Source organism: Aulonocara sp. 'chitande type north' Nkhata Bay, linkage group LG7, assembly GCF_057382095.1.
Source record: "Aulonocara sp. 'chitande type north' Nkhata Bay isolate Kocher_YH1m ecotype deep benthic linkage group LG7, A_spYH_male_GT1.1, whole genome shotgun sequence".
Classification (NCBI taxonomy): Eukaryota; Metazoa; Chordata; class Actinopteri; order Cichliformes; family Cichlidae; genus Aulonocara; species Aulonocara sp. 'chitande type north' Nkhata Bay.
In genome coordinates, this window is record NC_141350.1 from 18,925,538 (window position 1) to 18,944,401 (window position 18,864).

Below are 18,864 nucleotides of genomic sequence, written 5' to 3' on the forward strand. Positions count from 1 at the left end.
GGAAACCTAAAACTGTTTCCAGATTTACACATCACTGTTCATGAAAATAATAAGTACCACTGTTTAGTTGCAGCTAAACTGTGAGACACAATGTAATGACAGCAGAGCCAGTGGAAGCTGGAAATGGATCACCTGTGGTTTCAGTTTTAAAATCTTGGCTACGGCTCAAATTGAAATAAAGGAAACAAGAAATTAAACGAGGCTTTTGTTTGTTTTTTTATACATGGTATTACTGGTCTGGCACACTTGAGATCAAACTGGGATGTATGTGACCCATTAATTAAACTGTACTGAATTAACTTCCAGTTTAGGTGATCAGATGACTCACCCATTTCTATCTCACATGATGAGAGGCTCAAAAGTCTTCTGTTGTGAGTCTCACAAGAAACACGGCTTACAAAGAATTGTGGTGATCTCTGAATTCAAAGATATGCAGAGATCATTTCAGAACATCACCTTTCACAGCTGTTACAACAGGAAAAAAGGAACGGGGAGACACATAACCTTAAAGTAAATATAAAAAGTTAGATTCTAGATTTATGCTTGTAAAATGTGGTGAAAAATTACATTAAAATACAATATATAAGATCTGCCTTTCTATGATCAATGCCAAACCTTTGAACTGTATAGTTAGTGTGATTTATCTGTCAGCTTTCCCATCTGTTTGTATCTAACTCTGGATCATGAGGAGGCTGACGTCTTTCCCAGCTGTCACCCAGCAAAAGAGGGCTACACCCTGGACCTGTCACCAGTGGACTGCAGGGCCGACACATATATAGACCAGCAGAAAAGAGGTCTCCTTACTTGAATGAATGAAGACTGAAAGGCTCTAAAAACTGTTAAATGTGCCCTCAAAGGTTGAGAGTGTGCATGCAAGCCTACTCAAACAGCTTCCCTGGTGGTCAACAACACCTCTGTGAGGAAAGATAGCAATACAATGCCGATGTTCAAACCACAATACTGATACCTTGGGGCGAAAAAGTACAAAAGCAAAAAAACAAAAAAACTATTTGGCAGCCATTTTTTTCTTTTACAAATGTAACATTTATTACAGAGAATATCAAAGTTGCTTATGAAAACTTCATGTTAAATTACATGACGTGTGCTATACAAGACACAACATTTCAATTTACAGCAAAAATCAGTCAACTATTCAATCATGTGAATGGCACAAAAAAAAGAAAGTATAACTATTTTGATCAGTGATTGCTTAAATAATTTTTATATTGCTGTAAAATTCATTAGCTCTTTGCACTTGGCTAGGTCTCCTGTGAAACTGATTTTGATCCAAGTGGAACTTCCTGATAAAAGAAATGAAAATTCAAAAAATCCAAATGTAACCAGCAGAAAACTGTTGTGACAAAAGAGATAAATGTCAGCTGCAGATCTGTAAACGTCATCATCTTTGTTTAGTCAACAAGGCTGATAACGCTCATACGCTGATACAACAGTACAGGTTAATCCAGCTTACCAAATAACTTAAACACTGTTTAAGTCATTGAATAGATTTTTTTTTATGAGACGGCAAAAGCTGGCGTTGATTGTGATATTGCTTGAATGAATATTATAACACATGCATAATTTCTAAGCAGCAGGACAACTGCTGTCATAATTTACCAAAAATAAAGTATCAAAAAGTCCATGACACCCTCCATCCTCAGTCTTCATCACTTCTTTGAGTTTGTGGTGCTGTTTTTAGAAGACAGAAAGTCCCGTTAATACAGTAGCAGTTATTCTAAGATCTGTGGATATTTATGTTGATTTCAAATGTGATGCTGCTGCACTCACCTGTGGTCTGAAGGAATTTCCAGTCTGCCTGCAGCCTGTGTCTCAGCTTCTCTATGGCCTCCGTGTCTTCTGTTAGCGGGGCTTGAAGTTGCTTCAGAGAGGCGGCTGGGTTACCGAGGAGGGAGGATGCTGTGAGTCCGATAAGCGCCTTCTCCTCCTCCTGAAATTAAGAAGTAAATGAATTAATACTGAACACTAAGTATGCAAACATGCTGCCAACTCCTCTTAAAATGCTTCTTAAGGTTTCACAATATAGCAAAATTAGAGGACATCTACTGTCTTCTTCTTTCAGCTGCTCCCTTTAGGGGTTGTCAGAGTAGATCGTCTGCCTCCATATCACCCTATCCCTATCATCCTCTTTTGTCACACCAACACTTTGTATATCCTCCACTACCTTCATCAAAGACTCCTTCACTACATCCATCCAACCATATATCTCCAGAGCTCCTGCCTGGCAGCTCTACATTATTGAAGACATCTAGTGTGCCTTTATGAAATCTTCCCCAGCACTCTTACCTGTAGTACCACCAGTGTATGTCCAAGTGCAAAGCTCTGCAGTAGGCCAATTAGTTGTTGCCACAAACTGTCACTGACTCCACTATCTGGCATTCGAACCAACACAACAAGACCGGGGTCGTATTCATACCCAAGGGGCAGGAGGAGGCCAAACACAGCCTGTGTGAACCCTGACGTGTCACTGCAGCCCTGTGGGTGAACAAACAAATGCATTTAAACACATTTAAAAAACAAAAGCAAAAAAAAAAAAAACCTACTCAAATTGTCTATGCAGAAAAATACATCTCAGTCGCCTTTAAGAGCTGTATCATAAAGGTTTCTGTCCAGAAATCCTTAGCAACTGTGTAATAATTCAGAAACTCTGAATATTTAATGATGCAGTTTTAAAGGAAAGGGGGCTAATGCTGACTAGTGTTACGTTTTGGTGTTGTCGGTGTGTTGCTTTTGCGTGACTGTCATGTGTTTCCTGTTTTACTTTGAAAGTCTGTGTTATTTTAGTGTGTTCAGTTTACGTTTCCTTGTCTCGTCAGGTCTAATTTGCCCCAGCTGTGTTTCCCTCATGTGGTCCATTCCCTAATTGCTCCTTCTATGTATTTAAGCCCTGTGTTTCTGTATGTCATGGTCGCGATCTCCCCCCCGTTGTAAATAGTTTGACGTCTGGTGTTTGGTGATGTAAATAAATGTGGTGTTTTGCTTTAAATCTCGTTTTGGGATTATTTTTATTTTCCTTTTTTTTATTTTTCTGCGTTGCACCCCGGTTGCCTAGGCCGGGGTGTAACATATGGGGGCTCGTCCGGGATTGCCTTCGCTGGGGGGTCCGGGGACCGCCCCAGCCTTTGTCGTCTGCTGGAGGGTCCGTGGGACCGCTCCAGCCTTCATTCGCCTTCGCTGAAGGGTCCGAGGGACCACTCCAGCCTTCATCCGCCTCTGCTGGAAGGTCCGGGGGACCGCACCAGCCTTCGTCGTCTGCTGGAGGGTCCGTGGGACCGCTCCAGCCTCCATCAGCTTCGTCTGCCTTCATCCGCCTTCGCTGGAGGGTCCGAGGGACCGCTCCAGCCTTCGTCGTCTGCTGGAGGGTCAGGGGGACCGCTCCGGCCTCCATCAGTTTCATCTGCCTCCGCTGGAGGGTCCGTGGGACCGCTTCAGTCTTCATTTGCCTTCGCTGGGGGGTCCGAGGGACCGCCTCAGCCTTCGTCGTCTGCTGGAGGGTCCGTGGGACCGCTCCAGCCTTCATCCGCCTTCGCTGGAGGATCCGAGGGACCGCTCCAGCCTTCATCCGCCTTCGCTGGAGGATCCGAGGGACCGCTCCAGCCTTCTGCAGCTGGTGGGCTGCGTGTCCGTGTGTGCAGCTGGTGGGCTGCGTGTCCGTGTGTGCAGCTGGTGGGCTGCGTGTCCGTGTGTGCAGCTGGTGGGCTGCGTGTCCGTGTGTGCAGCTGGTGGGCTGCGGGTCCGTGTGTGCAGCTGGTGGGCTGCGGGTCCATGTGTGCAGCTGGTGGGCTGCTCATCCGCCTTCGCTGGAGCGTCCGAGGGACCGCTCCAGCCTTCATCCGCCTCTGCTGGAGGGTCCGGGGGGACCGCACCAGCCTTCGTCGTCTGCTGGAGGGTCCGTGGGACCGCCCCAGCCTTTGTCGTCGCTGGAGGGTCCGTGGGACCGCCCCAGCCTTTGTCGTCGCTGGAGGGTCCGTGGGACCGCTCCAGCCTTCATCCGCCTTCGCTGGAGGGTCCGAGGGACCGCTCCAGCCTTCGTCGTTTGCTGGAGGGTCAGTGGGACCGCTCCAGCCTCCATCAGCTTCGTCTGCCTTCGCTGGAGGGTCCGAGGGACCGCTCCAGCCTTCGTCGTCTGCTGGAGGGTCAGTGGGACCGCTCCAGCCTCCACCAGCCTTCATCCGCTTTTGATCAAACATTTCACTTGGGGTTACATGTTTGATTTTTGGGTGGGGGGAACTGTTACGTTTTGGTGTTGTCGGTGTGTTGCTTTTGCGTGACTGTCATGTGTTTCCTGTTTTACTTTGAAAGTCTGTGTTATTTTAGTGTGTTCAGTTTACGTTTCCTTGTCTCGTCAGGTCTAATTTGCCCCAGCTGTGTTTCCCTCATGTGGTCCATTCCCTAATTGCTCCTTCTATGTATTTAAGCCCTGTGTTTCTGTATGTCATGGTCGCGATCTCCCCCCCGTTGTAAATAGTTTGACGTCTGGTGTTTGGTGATGTAAATAAATGTGGTGTTTTGCTTTAAATCTCGTTTTGGGATTATTTTTATTTTCCTTTTTTTTATTTTTCTGCGTTGCACCCCGGTTGCCTAGGCCGGGGTGTAACACTAGCGAGATGTGTGAGTGTATATTTCTGGCAAATATTAAATGTGATTACAAAGCAAGGAGCAGTACCTTCTTCAGACACACACGAATGTAATATTTGCAGCTCTGTTCCTCAGTCTGTGCACTGCCCATCTGCACCACAAGTGTTTCCCTGAAAACAGAAAGACTTTTTCAGCATGCTGTCCTCGCCGTTATGGACAAATAGTGTGTTTTATTGCATCAATTGTGCCTTAGAGTTTGGTTTTACTAAGACTAAAACAGAGAGCATAAATGATACTCGCCTGTCTTCTGTAATATGGCTTGGGACATTCCCGTCACCCACACAGACGACCAAAACGCTGCATATATAAAGACAAGTTTTAACAAAGCAGATTGCAATCTTGCTAATAAAACTTCAATATACAAGCGCACTCCAGCGGTATATTTAGTAGGCTATATTTATCATGTTAACTTGCACCTCTGTAGTTGTGCCATAGTTGTGCTTTGCAAGTATCTTCACTTCCAAGTGATATTTTTTTACTAATTTTGCAGTTACGTCCTAAAATCTGTCTGTATAAATAAAATGACTTCACTTGTTCACAACACGAGAAAGATAATGATATTTTATTTAGATTATTTCACTAAAAAGTACATAAAAATATTAGTTCCAAATAACTCCCAGATATGCATGGATTTAGGTTAAGTGGTGATTCTAAATTTGCTGTAGGTGCAAATCTGAGCTACAATAGTTTAGACTGCATTTCCTTTGCAAAGTGACCAAGCATATTCTGTGTATGTGTGTGTTTCCTGTAAGAATATTTCTAATCATTTTTAATCTCTAGCTGATATTTAAAAAGAGCAGAAGGTGTAAGATTTGATTAAGTCGAGGTTGTTATACCGGTTGCTGAGAACAGTTGTAACGTGCTGGACAATGCTTGTCATCGCCTTGGTAACGTCAGGGACCAGTGCAAGGCCACTGCAGATCTGAGAGCCGGGAATTAAAATTATATCATGTAGGCAGCTCAGCAAAGCACAAACTGTATTTACAAGACATGATATCATAATAGCACTCACATAAAAGAAACAAACAACATTATGGCTTTACCTCATTCTTCTCCATTTTCTCTGTCAGGGCTATAAGAGTGGAGAGGGTTATAAAAGCAGTACTGTCATCTGCGTCTCTGAGGAAACTCTCCCTTGTTTTAGAGAAAAAAAAGATTTCAAACCCAGTTACGGTGAAAACCATGAACTGAAATGAGCCACAACAACCCACTTATCCATACCTTAACTTGCTGGCTAAGAGTGGGTCAAGATCCTCTGAGAAGCTGAAGCATTCGCATCCCTCCGGGCAAGCCACGTCATCAGGGAGCACTAAAGCAGCACATACTGGAGGAGTGACGCGTTTTGGAGGTTCAGGCCACACCTTTTCCTCCGCGTCCTTTTCTTCTTCTTCTCCCTTCTCTGTCGTTTCTTCTCCTTCTCCTAATTTAATCTGTCTGGTGCTGATGGTGGAGGCGGGCAGATCAGCTGAAGAAGGGAGTAACTGTTTTGAGACCATGTCTTTTATAGTGATGAGAAGTTCAAACGGACGTAAACGTGAAATACAGCTAGCAAACCCTCAGCTAAGTGATGCTACATCACTCAGTTTGACTGAGGATGGAAACAAGTTAGAAAGAAATGAGGTTATCAGACTCCTGCAGCCTCAGGTCCCTTAAAGGCTCTGCTAAAGGCTCTGTTATGGTTACCTGCGTGTTTGAGGCACGACCAGTAGGCCTTATGAGCTGATCGGACACACTGAAGAGATTCAAGTGCACTGAAAAAGAAGAATTAAATTGCTGCAGTTATAAAACACACAAACTTTGAGACACAAATTTGACTGATTGTGATGCACACCTTATACAGGGACTTTTGAGGCTTGCAGGTCTCGGCACAGGATCTCCAAGCAATGTCTGGACTGTCTGACACACAGATTGGACGAGGGAAGTCAAGTTGTATCCCCCCTGGAAAACACAAAAACACAAGTTCCCAGACAACAGAACATTAACAGGCTGTTTTCTTGTTTCCATGTTTTAGCTGTATAGGCTGGGCGGCCTGACCTCCAGCACAGCACACAGTTTTCCTCCTGCTAGGTTCATCAGCAGGTGAGTCAGATGGGCAAAGACATCTGGAGTGGCACACATCTCACCCTAAATGTAAGTATAACAGTAAGCGAGTGGATGCAGAGGTTTATAGTGCATGCATGTAATTAGATAATGACATTAATAAATATGTCATACCTCTGGGTCACCGATGGCTGAGTCAAATCCCGCACACACCAAGACTAAGTCTGGGCAAAACTATCAAAAACAGTTGTATGCTTGAACCAAACATTTTATAGATCACCTGCCTTTAGGTAGGAAAAAGGTAATTTTTGGAATGGCTCACCTCATATGCAACTGGCAGAAGAACGTGACAGAAGACTGACAGATAGTCACCATTTTCCATGCCCACCTGAAATATCATGATGAGGTCTTTTCAGTAAAAGAATAAAACACACATACAGCTTGTACACACACAATCAGGAAAGCAAATAGCATGCATGTACACACTACCACAAACATAACCTCACTGGTGGTGGCATTATGTGACACTGTGAACTAGGCTTAAGATAAAGCAAGAAGCAAATAGAAAAAACCCCCATAATGAAACCATAAGTGTGCAGTATTTCTGACCTTGTTCCATGGTACATTTATATTGAATCCTGCCCCTTTCTCTTTGCCAACAATGTCGTAGTCAGAATCTCTCAGATGAGGCCAGAATTTCTGATGCTCATAGCGGTGCCAAGAGAAGTAGAGCACGCTGTGAAAAGGAAAACAACAAACACAGTGAGCAGAATTTGAAACGCAAGCAGACAACATCTGCTTCTCCTTTATCAAAGACTCACCTGGGATCATCCTCAAAGCAATACTGCACCCCCTGACCGTGATGTATATCCCAGTCAACTATCAACACCCTGAAGACAAAATCTGAGGTGAATACATACAGCTGTGGATTTGTGGATCGTTAAAATCCTTAATGATTACCAGAATAAGCATAAAGACTAAAAGTCACATTACCTTTGGACTCCATATTTCTGCTTAGCATATTGAGCCGCTATAGCCACATTGTTGAACACACAGAATCCATTAGCAGCACTGCGCATACTGTGGTGTCCTGGTGGTCTATTAATAATAAAAAAGAAGCAGTTATGTAAAAAAATAAGATTTTACACTTGTTGTTGCCCACTTTGCCCATTAACTACTAAAAAGTTAATCACTAACAAACTAGTAAAAATATGAATGTAAATGTAAAGACTTAATATTTACATTCCTATTAACTCATCAATAATGGACAAAACAAAGGCACTAATACTGAACAAGCCATGAGTGCATATCAGAACTGCTGTATCTCAGCCTCACCTGACTAAAGCCATGCCATTCCTCACCTTCCCTGTCATAACACTGTCTACCAGCTGCAGTGCAGCACCAGCAGCAAGCTTGGCACAGTGGTAGATGTTCTAGGATGGTAAATGACATACAGAAGAGGATGTCAGATACAGATTTTCTGTTCCTGTTAAGCGGCTGTTAAGCGGGAGACTTACTGGGTGGAAGTAGACATCACCGTACTGACGAGTGAACTCCATAAGGTCCTCCAGACTCATGTAAGGAGTCTTCTTCACCGCCTCCAGGTATTCCTCACTGTTGAGAGGAGCAAAGTAAACACAGCTCAGTGAACTGAAACAAATATCTAAACTATATCATACCTTCATGACAGGAGTTAGATAAGATGACCTGTGAGCCAGAAGAATTTCTGCGTCCGTGGCCTCACGGACAGGTACGGAGACGCAGCGATCAGCCAGGCCAGTCCTGACCAAAGTCTCATGACTCACAGTCAGACGCTCAGGCACCTCAATCTTACAAACTGGACTGCAGGAAAACATTACACACTTAATGAATATTTGTTAATTAGAAAATAAACATGACACTGATCCATTTTACTATTCTATTTCTTTCAGCTCTTATATAAAAACAAGAAATATATAAAAGACACAGTGAGACATGCCAAATGAACTCTGTAGAAGTTAGATATGGAAAACAGCATTTTGCTAAATATGACTTTGTAAAGGAGATAACCAAAGCAACAGACTGTGCAGGAGAGAGGTGAATAAGAGAGTGCACACAGGTGGAGAGGGTGCAGATGAATGTCAGGGGTGATTTGTGGCAAAAGAATTGCAGCAAGAGTGAAAGGGAAGGTTTACAAGATGGTAGTGAGACCTGCCTTTGATGATGACAGAGCTGAAGCTGTTAATTCAGATGTTCATAGATGTAGTGAAGGAGGACATGTAAAGGGTTGGTATATCAGAGGAGGATGCTAGGATAGGGTGAAATTGAGGGAGATGTGGCGACCCCTAAAGAGAGCAGCCAAAAACAAAGAGAATAAACCCAGCAACATGGCACGGTTCAGACAAAGACATTTATTTCAGCAGTAGAACTGCAAATAGACAAAAGCTGGCGGTCAAAGCTCGTTGTCTTTCCAAAATAAAAGCATGAGTCTTAAACTTTAGAGTATTTTCGGCACATTTTGGCATCTAAGAGTCACAAACATAATAAATATCACAAATGCATTTACTCATTTTTTAACTGCGAAAGTTAAACCATACGTAGACCTCAATTAGTCCAAAAGAAAACAAAAACTATTTCGCAACGTTTTTAAACAGGTGGTGTAGCAGCTATAGCGGGCCGGGTGGGTGTACACTGAAAATCCCCGACCTGACTAAACGTGACCGAACAAAGTGCAACCGTAATAACCAAAACGGGTGTCTTCTCTAACTAACCGTGCCAGCAACAAGGAACAACTTAGGTTCCCATGACTTCTGACAGATCACACATTTTAGCCAGTGTTTAGTAATGGGAGAAAACTAATAACTTATTTGATGAAGTTACCCGTTCAGTGAAATTACAGTATGAAATATTTACTCCTTGATATACTTTAGGCATGTTAAGCTACAGACATTTGCAGAAAAGACATTTGAAGATTTTTCTTTTTAGCCACGTAAGCTTTATAAACGTAAACATGGATTTACTACTCACTCAACCCAGAGCAGTTTGTACTTGGTCATCTCGTCATCATAAATCAGCGCTGTTCCCATCTTCGTTATTCCTCGGGTAAGAATAGGTAAGTAACTGCGACCCTCACTATGAGAGTAGCGACGTTTCTGCAGACAGTTTCCAAAAGGACACGAAGTAAGTTTAAAATGAACCGCCGACTAATTAATTTTGATCCAACATTGGCAGATTTTTATGCAACATATAAACGAATACCAGTATAATACCAAAATTCAGTGACTGTTTACAGTTATTCATCGACGCATATGATCTTCTATGAGTTTTATGTTGGTTTTCACACAGTTCACTAGCGCAGCAGCGCCACCTGCTGGGCGGGGTTCGATACTCGTCGTTCATTATCTGTCCCACTGATACCCAAAGTGACAGAATCACCGGATAGTATCAGTGCTGGGGTATCTTGGGTCATTTACAAGAAATTCATTAAATTTGAACTAAAGTCAGATTCTTAATTTCTTAGTTTGGGCATGGTTGATTAGTCTTATTTGGATACAAACCACAAAGGCAGAACTTTATCCTTAACTTTAACTCATTGTTAAACATACAATATATGAAAAAATAAATACAAATTAACAATATTATTAGTACTGTATCCTGTATATCCTTGGACCTATATTATCTTTTTACTATTGAAGATCTACCTCACTGCACTTACACTTTATATTTTTGTGTTGATTTTTTTAAGGTACATGGAGGTTCAAACTTCCTGTGGCTTCCTTAGTATTTAAATCAGTTATTCATGACATGTCTTGTTTGAGCTGTATGACTGTTTTGGAGACTGCTGTTTGAGGTGTTAAATGATGTCCCATTGTACTGCTACTGATACAAATGGAGGGGCCAGAGTATTCGAAACACTTTAGAGAAGCGAATGTAACAACAGCACTGAAGAGGTAAGCTCTAAAATTTGAAGTAGCTTCATAAAAAAGTGAACATTATACCTGTGTGAAAAGTGTGCCTCCTGGTAGGACGCTGTACTTGCCCATTTAAAGTCAGTGTTCTTCATAAAGGGATTATAAATCTTTTATTTTTTTCAAAGGAAACTGAAAGAAATCTCCGTCCCGGGTCATCCGTGGATCGGGTTTCCTCCGAGGCGTGGGCACCTATAAGCAGAGTTTTGTCTTTACCCTATAAGATTCAAAATTATTCAAAGTAACACTCAGGTATGCCGTTCAGCAGGTTAGTTACGACGTCGGGAGTAGCTTGGGAGAACAAGGAAACACAGACTGCTTCAGGTTGCCTTCCCAAACCAACTCAAAGGTTTATTCATCATACAACAGTTTATATAGAGGAAAAAGGTTCGTGTGTCAGCAGATTCTCAGTTCAAACCGGTACAGACCAAATAAGGAAGCGTCTTCCTGCCCTCTGAGCAAAGAAGTATCCTTTGTATAGTTTATCAGTTCAGCTACAATTTATGATTATCCCAGCGAAATACACTCCTAGACATAGAACACAGAGTTCTTTCATTAGTGAATTCTGAAACAAACCACCTGGCCTTTAACAAGCCTTTTTCTAAGAGATAAAGAAGGGAGGATGGGAGTAAGGAAGTGATCTCTGTGGTATTTTCGACCTTGAGGTACCATCCTGTGATTCTTACACATTAATTCTTGGGTCACAGAGAAAGAGAAAAACAACTAGTAAATGGGCCTTAATGAGTAACAGTTTTCCTGTATAATATCACTATAAAACAATATCCTGTAAATGCTACCATGGTATCAAAATATCACAACAGAAACTTTGCAACAAATGAAAAAAAAATTCTTTACATTACTTCCTGACATCATTTTAATAATGAATAATAAAAACAGTTTAACAAAAATCAACAAATAATTCAAGATATACAGGAGTGCAAAATATGGAAACAGTTCATGTTACATGAGAAGATTTGATTTGACCGGAGAGGATGTTTTGCATGGAATCTTAATGGAATGGGTGGAATTTTTCCTGTGTGAAACAAAGCATCAGAAACCAGAATATATATTGCATGCCTTCTTCTGATGATAATATTTATTTTGAAAATACTGACATACGTACACAATGTCATGCATTCCATTTTATTTTCACTGTTCATTACATAGGGTTAGCGTTACTTAATTGTCAGAAAACATTGCACCCTGATATCTTGACTTCTTGAGTTCTTCAGGTGTGGCAACACCCATCTCCCTAACTCCCCCCTCCTGTTCCTCCTCTGTCCTGTCTGCTGTTTCTTCCTGTGTCCTCATGGGAAAAGCTGAGCTCTGCTCCCCTTTCTCTTCAACTCCTTCAGCTTCGTGCTCTTCCTTTCCCTTTGCTCCTTTTCTTTTCATCCTGCACAACACGAGGAAAGCTCCTTTGCATCTCTTCCTAAATGATGGGTCACAGGCAGCGTAGAGGAGAGGGTTCAGGCAGGAGTTGAGGTAGGCTAAACAGGTGACATATGGATGAGCAGCCAATAATATCTGATCTAAAGAGCAGGAGTATGGGACAAATCCAAACTCAAGCAGCAGGGACACAGTTTTATTGACATGGAGAGGCAGCCAGCACAGGAAGAATGCCATCACTAACGTGACAATGACCCTGAGGAGTCTACGCTGCCGTCTACGGTCAGGACGAGGGCCCCGTCCGAAATGTCTGCTGAGTAGTTGGACCAGTGAGCAGTAGCAGACCAATAAGATGACAAAAGGAAGCAGGAAGCCAATAAGAGTTGATTTAATACTTAATGCAGCAGCCCACCACATCTCTGTCCTGTTTTTTTCTTCCTCCTCCAGCTCTGCTCCAGTCAGCATGGAGTAATCCATCTGGCAAGAAAGGAAGACAGACCTGGAATCAGCGGGTTCCAGCTGCCAGTCGTCCTCATATTCAGGGTCAAGCTCCACCTCCCGGACAGAGCGCAGCAGCAAACCGGGAAGTGCCAGTATTCCCGCCAGCACCCACATCCCTCCAAGTATCCACAAAGCCTTGCTGGGGCAGCTCCTTGGTGCATGGTGGCTGGAGTGCCGGTGCCTAGTCAGAACCCAGTAGCGCTCCACACTTAGCATGCTCAGGCTGAACACGCTGGCATACATGTTCAGAGCTGTGAGGAAGCTGCTAATCTGGCAGAGAGGTTGCCCAAAAGGCCAGTGGTAGCCCATCGCTGTGTAGACGGCCCAAAGAGGAAGAGTCACAAGGAAACAAAGGTCAGCTAAAGCTAAACTGGCAATCAGAGAGTCAGTCAGCGAGCAAGAGGGACGGGAGATGGAGGGAGAGCAAGAGGATGAGGTGGAGGAATGGGAGGATGTTCTGTAGCTTTGCCTGGAGGAAAATCCACAGTTTGAACTTTGAAATTTGCCAGTGTTGTTAATGTGCTGCTGACTGCTTCTAAAAATGTTGCTGCAGCAGAACTGGCCATCTTCTGCTGGCTTTCGGTCCCTTCTCCTCCTCCCCTTCACTCGGTCCAGGTAGGCCCAAAGCACCAGGCTGTTGCCAGGACAACCAACCAGAAATGCTAGCAGGTAGACAGATGGGATGATGAAAAACGAGGGAGACCAGTCACTGTAGTCACAGAGAGGGGGGTTGGTAGGAGCAGGGGAGGCGAGATAAGCTGGTTCTGACATCACTCTGTATATACTTGGTTTTTTATCGAAAAGGTTTTGGCATTAAAATCCACTGGAGTTTTGAAATACTGTAGCCAAAACAGCATAATATCTAGATGTGAAGAGACAAGATTCCTGCACTGGAGGAATGGTTTTAGGTGAAGAGGTCCAAATTCCAGGAGTGGATAAGCCTCCAGTTCACATCTGTTGATTTTGATGGTCTGGAAATTCAGTGAAAGATACAAATAGATTTTAAAAACTTTAGCTACACTCATTTTTGGGATTATGTAAATTTATGTTTTTTCCATGCTCATGCTTCTCCCGAAAATATATTAAGGATCATGAGGACCTCACTTTTTTCTATACAGCAATTTAAACACTTAGACAAACAATTTTAGGCAATTTTAACATAATTTAAAACTCATACAAGACAACAAACAGAATCAAGACTGCAACAGTGCACACTAAAACCTTAAGTAAGGAATTTCTAGGACCATGAGCACTTTCACTGTGATGACAAAACATGATTTAACTGAGTAAACATTTATAGCTTTCTGCTTTCACGTTCAATTCTGAAAGTGAATTCTGAAAATCTGCATAAAGCTCTCTCCAACTGGCGTGTTTTATAAATACATTTTTTATCTTGACTATGTGAAATAAGAGAGGATTTTGATGAAGACGCTTACCTTATACTTGCTTTATTACCTTGGATAAAACCAATTCACAGGTGCTTACAACCATGGTACGATAGTTGTTTAAAATGGAGCACTGTAACAAAAAATAATTTCCCCCAGGGATCAATAAAGTATTCTGATTCTGATTCTGATTCTGATTGTTATACAGAAATCAGCATCATCCCATCTTCTCCTGCTGAACTTCCAGTCTGGGTTTTCTTCTGTCTCTCTCTCTATCTCAGCTTCTGTAACAACTGAAGAAGGTGAGTGTTTCTCTTAAGTCTAAATATACACCAGTGTCGCCTAAACACACACACAAGTAAACTAAAACCCAGAACCCTCCTTTCTCCCATTCTCCAAACTAGACCACCCCAGCAGAAAGTAACAAGACCTGCAAGCATCAACCCCCCCAACACAAACATACTCACCTCCCAAGAGACACAATAACTCCACTCATCCTTCCCCCCACAAACTCGAGATACACAAACAGAGTCCTCCGTCTCCTATACTGCTCGTATTCTCCATGCAAAGACACAAACAGATCCAAATGCACCTATAGTACACAAATACGTGCAAACACAAGCACCCTCTTTGTTGTCGGGGGTCTCACATTTGCTCTCAGTGGTCAAATGCGGCTACCCACACTGAGAGCAAATAACAGCCCTCACATTCATAGTCAGACTACAATATCAGAATAGAGGCAGCCTTCATGAATACAATGAAAAGGCCTTCAAGCCATTGATCCCTACCCAGTGTAAACTGGGACAGAAATAAGAATTTCCATGTGAAAGTACATCCAAACCCACAGCTGTGTTGTCTCATGTCTTATGGAAGCTGCTAAAAAGTCCATTAAAATCATGCTCAGCATGGATTCTGAGATCCTTTCTCAATTTCAGCTGTACAAACAGCATTATCAGTTATATTCAAAGGAGTAAGACACTTTGATCGAAGTAACAAAGTCAGTTTAGTCCAAGAAATGTATTCGTTTTATGGACTTATTTATCTTCATTCTGCTCATCCTTAAAGTGCATTTTCTCTTTTGGACTTTCTTCCTAATAATGAATATGGTAAACAATGACTCACACTGTTAGTTGTTATGCTTACGAAATGCAATAATAAATGATTAGGACTTAATAATAAAATCATTCCAATTTATAAGATGATAAAAGACTATCTTTAAGAGGTAGTTGGAAATGTCCTGTCTAAACCTACATATTGTAAGGAGGGAGGGATAATGACGAATGGGGTCAGCGTGGAATTACAGTGTAAATAGTGAAGATGTTAGGATAATAAACAGGAAGTGCGTGTTTCCACAGAGGTCATTCTGCCACTAACCTGTAGCTATGGGAACAGATGTTTCTAAAAAAAAAACAAAAAAACATTCCAGTCAGTCTTTTCTCTTATAACACACACACACACAAGCACACACATGCACACAGACACAAGCAAACACACACACATGCACACAAAACTTTACTGCTGAGAAGAAAGGAAAGGCAGAGTAAATACAAGTAAAAAGAAAAGAAAACTGTAGGCTGTTGTGTGCTGATCTCAGAGGTCAGTTTGCATCTGTTTTCAGATTTTATTCAGTCTACCTACTTGTATTTTTGCTAAAATGTCAGTATAATTCTTGTATTTTATCATGCCCCTCAATGCAATACAGCATAAAAAATAAAACTAATAACTGAAATATGTTGTATTGTCATCAAGCTGTCCAGCAGTATATAAACACAATCATCTTCAGCTGCAAAATTAAAGCAATAAAGACTCTAATTAATCAATAATATAACAATTATGACCCCACATAAAGAGTATTATTAGATATTGATGATAAAAATGTTTTTTTTTACTTTAGTAGGATTAAGTAGAATTTTACCCAGATACAGAGTGTAAATACTTGTTTTTCCATTTTTTCACTGTTTTTTTTTTTTTACAACAGTTACTCATTAGTCTACAAAAGGCGTGTAAGTGTGCAATAAAGTGCAATGCCACTTTTCACATTTCACCTAAATTCATGCATAGAGCTGCATATGAGCCTGAATTTCAGACCACTGTCATCAATTTCTTAAAACTATATTTCTCCTTTTATTTCATAGAGAATCCTTGTAAATCTAACCATATGTTTAGGATGCCTACAAGTCTTCCACTTGAAAAATGTTCTTTCGGCTTTGCTGTGCCTGTTAATTGGTACCTTTTTAAACATGGTAGTGGATCGTTTGCCTGCTGAAAGGAGAACAAGATAAGGATTTGCATAATATGCCTGATATGGAAAGAGCCACAAGACAGGCAAAAAGCACACAGCGGTAGAGTCTTTCATGGGGATTAAATGCACTGTGGAGAAATAGATGTTTCATCATGTCTGTCTACAGAACAGATCAAGCTTTCATCTGTCTTCTGATTGTCGTGATGGTAGGAGGCGAGGTGCAGGAAAGCCTTTCATCCGAGTGTAAGCAATTTTTGTATATGGGGACGCTGCTTCGAGGGCTTCAAGAGCAGTCGTTTAAAAAGATTTGCCAGTTCTATGGGGGTAAGCCACGATTTGTAACCCTCTACGACACCTTCAACCACATCCCTATTTATTCTGCCTACACCTTCAAGCGCTCAGACGGCTCCAAGAAAGTGGACGTGCCTTGGATGTATGAGCCGCAGGTAGGCAGGGTTGCTAGCTTTGCTGTCTGAGCCTTCAAATGTGTTCTGACCATCTGCCAAAAAATGGTGGTGTTTCTGTATTTTGTTTCTGTGTGTGTCTGTGTGTGTGTGTCTAATATCTGCTGATATTCTCATGCACTGGTAAATAGGCTGTAGTCAACAGAACAGGGTTATATATAAAATAATGACCTGTATTGCAAGTCTCTTTATGCCCGTTGTACAATATAATCAATCCAATGCCATTTTTTTCTCTCAATATGACGTGATATCATTCATGACAAATATGTTGAGATACAGATATGTATGAGAGCTTATGGACGAATAGTAATTCACCACAGTTTAAATACAACTAATCATTTCACTTTTTGCCACTAGGTGCTTGTCACAAAGTTTGAAAATTGAAACTCCAGTTTTATCAATAAATGCACTACTACCACTGCTGTGAGGTTACCAGAAGGTCAAAAGTTCTTTTTTATCAAGTAAAATGCTGTTGCTGCAAAAAATTACAACCTGAATGTTCTGTTTTTGCTAATTCACTGTGATCAGTGCAAATGTATAGGTTATGTATGTTAAAATATATTAAAATAAACATAGTTGAACTAACACTTTTTACTAGCAGCATCTCAGCCTTTTAATAATCTTTTTGTAAATGATCAGTGAAGCCCATTTTCAGAATGCACACCCTTTAAATAAAATGAAGATGACACATTTAGTGTTGTTGCTGGTAATAAATAATATAAATATATAAGAAATCTAAATATCCTGTTTATTTTACAATTTTAACATGACCATGTTAATAGCTCTCCTCAGTGTCCGGCCCCAGAGACATGCAGCAGCTGCCTTCAGAAAATGTGCATGGGAGTTTTGAGGATGCTCAGGCTGTGCTTGAGGACTACTCCGACACTGTGATCTACGAACGCGGTCAGCTCAATCCAGACGAGCACCAGGCCGACCCTGACGACAAAGCAGCCACCTACACGTTGACAAATGTGGTTCCTCAGGCTCGTGAGTTCAACATTGGTCCATGGAAACAACACGAGAACACTATCCGCAGGAGGCTCAACAACTACTGCAGGGGCACCGCCTATGTGGTCACCGGGGTCACCACGTCAGGCCACACAATCCGCCGTCACAACATCAACCGTGTGGGCATCCCTACCTACCTGTGGTCAGCCTACTGTTGCCCTGATTATGACCACAATGCTCCGTACTCCGAGCGCTCCAAGTTCCCTGCGTTTGCATCTCGTGGGCTCAACGACAGAGAAAATAATAAAGTTATAGAGATGACGGTGCAGCAGCTGGAGGATTTCCTGAAGAGAGTAACTTATGTTGACAGCTCTTTCCAGATATTCTATGACAACTGCCTGCCTCCTAATGGTGCACCACATTTGTCTTAAAAAATTAATTACATTTCCATTAGTGTGTAAAACAATCAAAATGTTTGTTCATCTTCACATTATCTCTGGCAAACCCATGCTCCTTATAAATTAAAACTACACCTGCCTCTGTAGGCCTTTTGTTCAGGACAGAGATTAGACCAGCTGTTTTACATTTTCTCGTACACCTTAACTACAGCAGTTCTCTGCACCTCAGTTTGCACTAGTTCTACAGCCTTAGAAGAGCATTTCTAGATTTTGGGAAAAGTACTCGCTGCTAATTGCTCTGACATTTGGATTTCAAACTGTACCATTAAATGTGAACTACACACAAAAGAAACAACATTATGGCCATTTAATTAGAATATAAAAATAAAATCCTCTTTCTGTCTGCTACTCTATTTTTTTGTGACTGTCTATTCATTTTATTCAGCGTCTGGTCTCTTTACTCGTTTTTTCACACAGGAGGTCACACATGATACAGTATTATAACATAAAACAGACAAGCCGATATTAACTCCATGAATTATATCAGTGAATGAGACTGAATGAATGATATTTCGGGCAGATCCTGGCAGTTGGCATATGACAGCAGGTGGTCATCTCAACTGTGGATGCTGTGACCAGCAGCAGATTGATAAAGAGCCCATATGAGTCAAAGAATAACTTGCTGATGTGACCAGAAGAGGGAGACCCTATCAGTGTGATCTCAAGCTTCACTATTTTCACTTTTGGGGGAGTGAAAAGAGAGAAACAAGGTCATGTTCAGCTGTGTCTGTTACTTTACAGTAATGTCCACATTTGTCCAATCCATTCTGAACCCTGAAAATTTATGAAACTATATACATAAAAATGACTGTAATCCATAATAAATTAATTAAA

General features: G+C 41.8%; 3 protein-coding genes across 8 annotated transcripts; 1 reads left to right on the forward strand and 2 right to left on the reverse strand.

The window, feature by feature from the left end:
• Window positions 1-1,020: 1,020 nt before the first annotated feature.
• On the reverse strand, window positions 1,021-10,974 carry hdac10 (histone deacetylase 10). Of its 5 annotated transcripts, none has more exons than XM_086299227.1 (21): window positions 10,674-10,974; window positions 9,703-9,827; window positions 8,404-8,538; window positions 8,214-8,310; window positions 8,032-8,129; window positions 7,690-7,794; window positions 7,518-7,586; window positions 7,306-7,432; window positions 7,019-7,084; window positions 6,871-6,930; window positions 6,691-6,780; window positions 6,488-6,594; window positions 6,340-6,407; window positions 5,878-6,121; window positions 5,700-5,790; window positions 5,493-5,578; window positions 4,897-4,953; window positions 4,685-4,766; window positions 2,305-2,493; window positions 1,789-1,948; window positions 1,021-1,689 (listed from the first exon to the last, which is right to left on the reverse strand). In XM_086299227.1, the coding sequence occupies exons 1-21, from the start codon at window positions 10,716-10,718 to the stop codon at window positions 1,658-1,660; spliced, it is 2,133 nt and encodes a 710-aa protein (XP_086155353.1). In that variant the 5' UTR covers window positions 10,719-10,974; the 3' UTR covers window positions 1,021-1,657. The 5 variants fall into 5 exon arrangements, with proteins under 5 accessions (XP_086155353.1, XP_086155355.1, XP_086155356.1 ...); XM_086299229.1 differs by lacking the exon at window positions 10,674-10,974 and adding an exon at window positions 9,966-9,984; XM_086299230.1 differs by lacking the exon at window positions 10,674-10,974 and adding an exon at window positions 8,891-9,020 and having other exon boundaries at window positions 9,703-9,979.
• On the forward strand, window positions 9,460-18,360 carry LOC147324997 (endonuclease domain-containing 1 protein-like). 2 transcript variants are annotated; one of them, XM_086299233.1, is made up of 4 exons: window positions 9,460-9,787; window positions 12,480-13,148; window positions 14,127-16,606; window positions 17,407-18,360. In XM_086299233.1, exons 3-4 carry the CDS (start codon window positions 16,313-16,315, stop codon window positions 18,001-18,003), a joined length of 891 nt encoding a protein of 296 aa, XP_086155359.1. In that variant the 5' UTR covers window positions 9,460-9,787; window positions 12,480-13,148; window positions 14,127-16,312; the 3' UTR covers window positions 18,004-18,360. The 2 variants fall into 2 exon arrangements, with proteins under 2 accessions (XP_086155359.1, XP_086155360.1); XM_086299234.1 differs by lacking the exons at window positions 9,460-9,787; window positions 12,480-13,148 and having other exon boundaries at window positions 14,207-14,220; window positions 14,323-16,606.
• On the reverse strand, window positions 11,785-13,347 carry aplnr2 (apelin receptor 2). Its single transcript, XM_086299232.1, has one exon. The coding sequence runs from the start codon at window positions 13,302-13,304 to the stop codon at window positions 11,823-11,825; it is 1,482 nt and encodes a 493-aa protein (XP_086155358.1). The 5' UTR covers window positions 13,305-13,347; the 3' UTR covers window positions 11,785-11,822.
• Window positions 18,361-18,864: the final 504 nt, after the last annotated feature.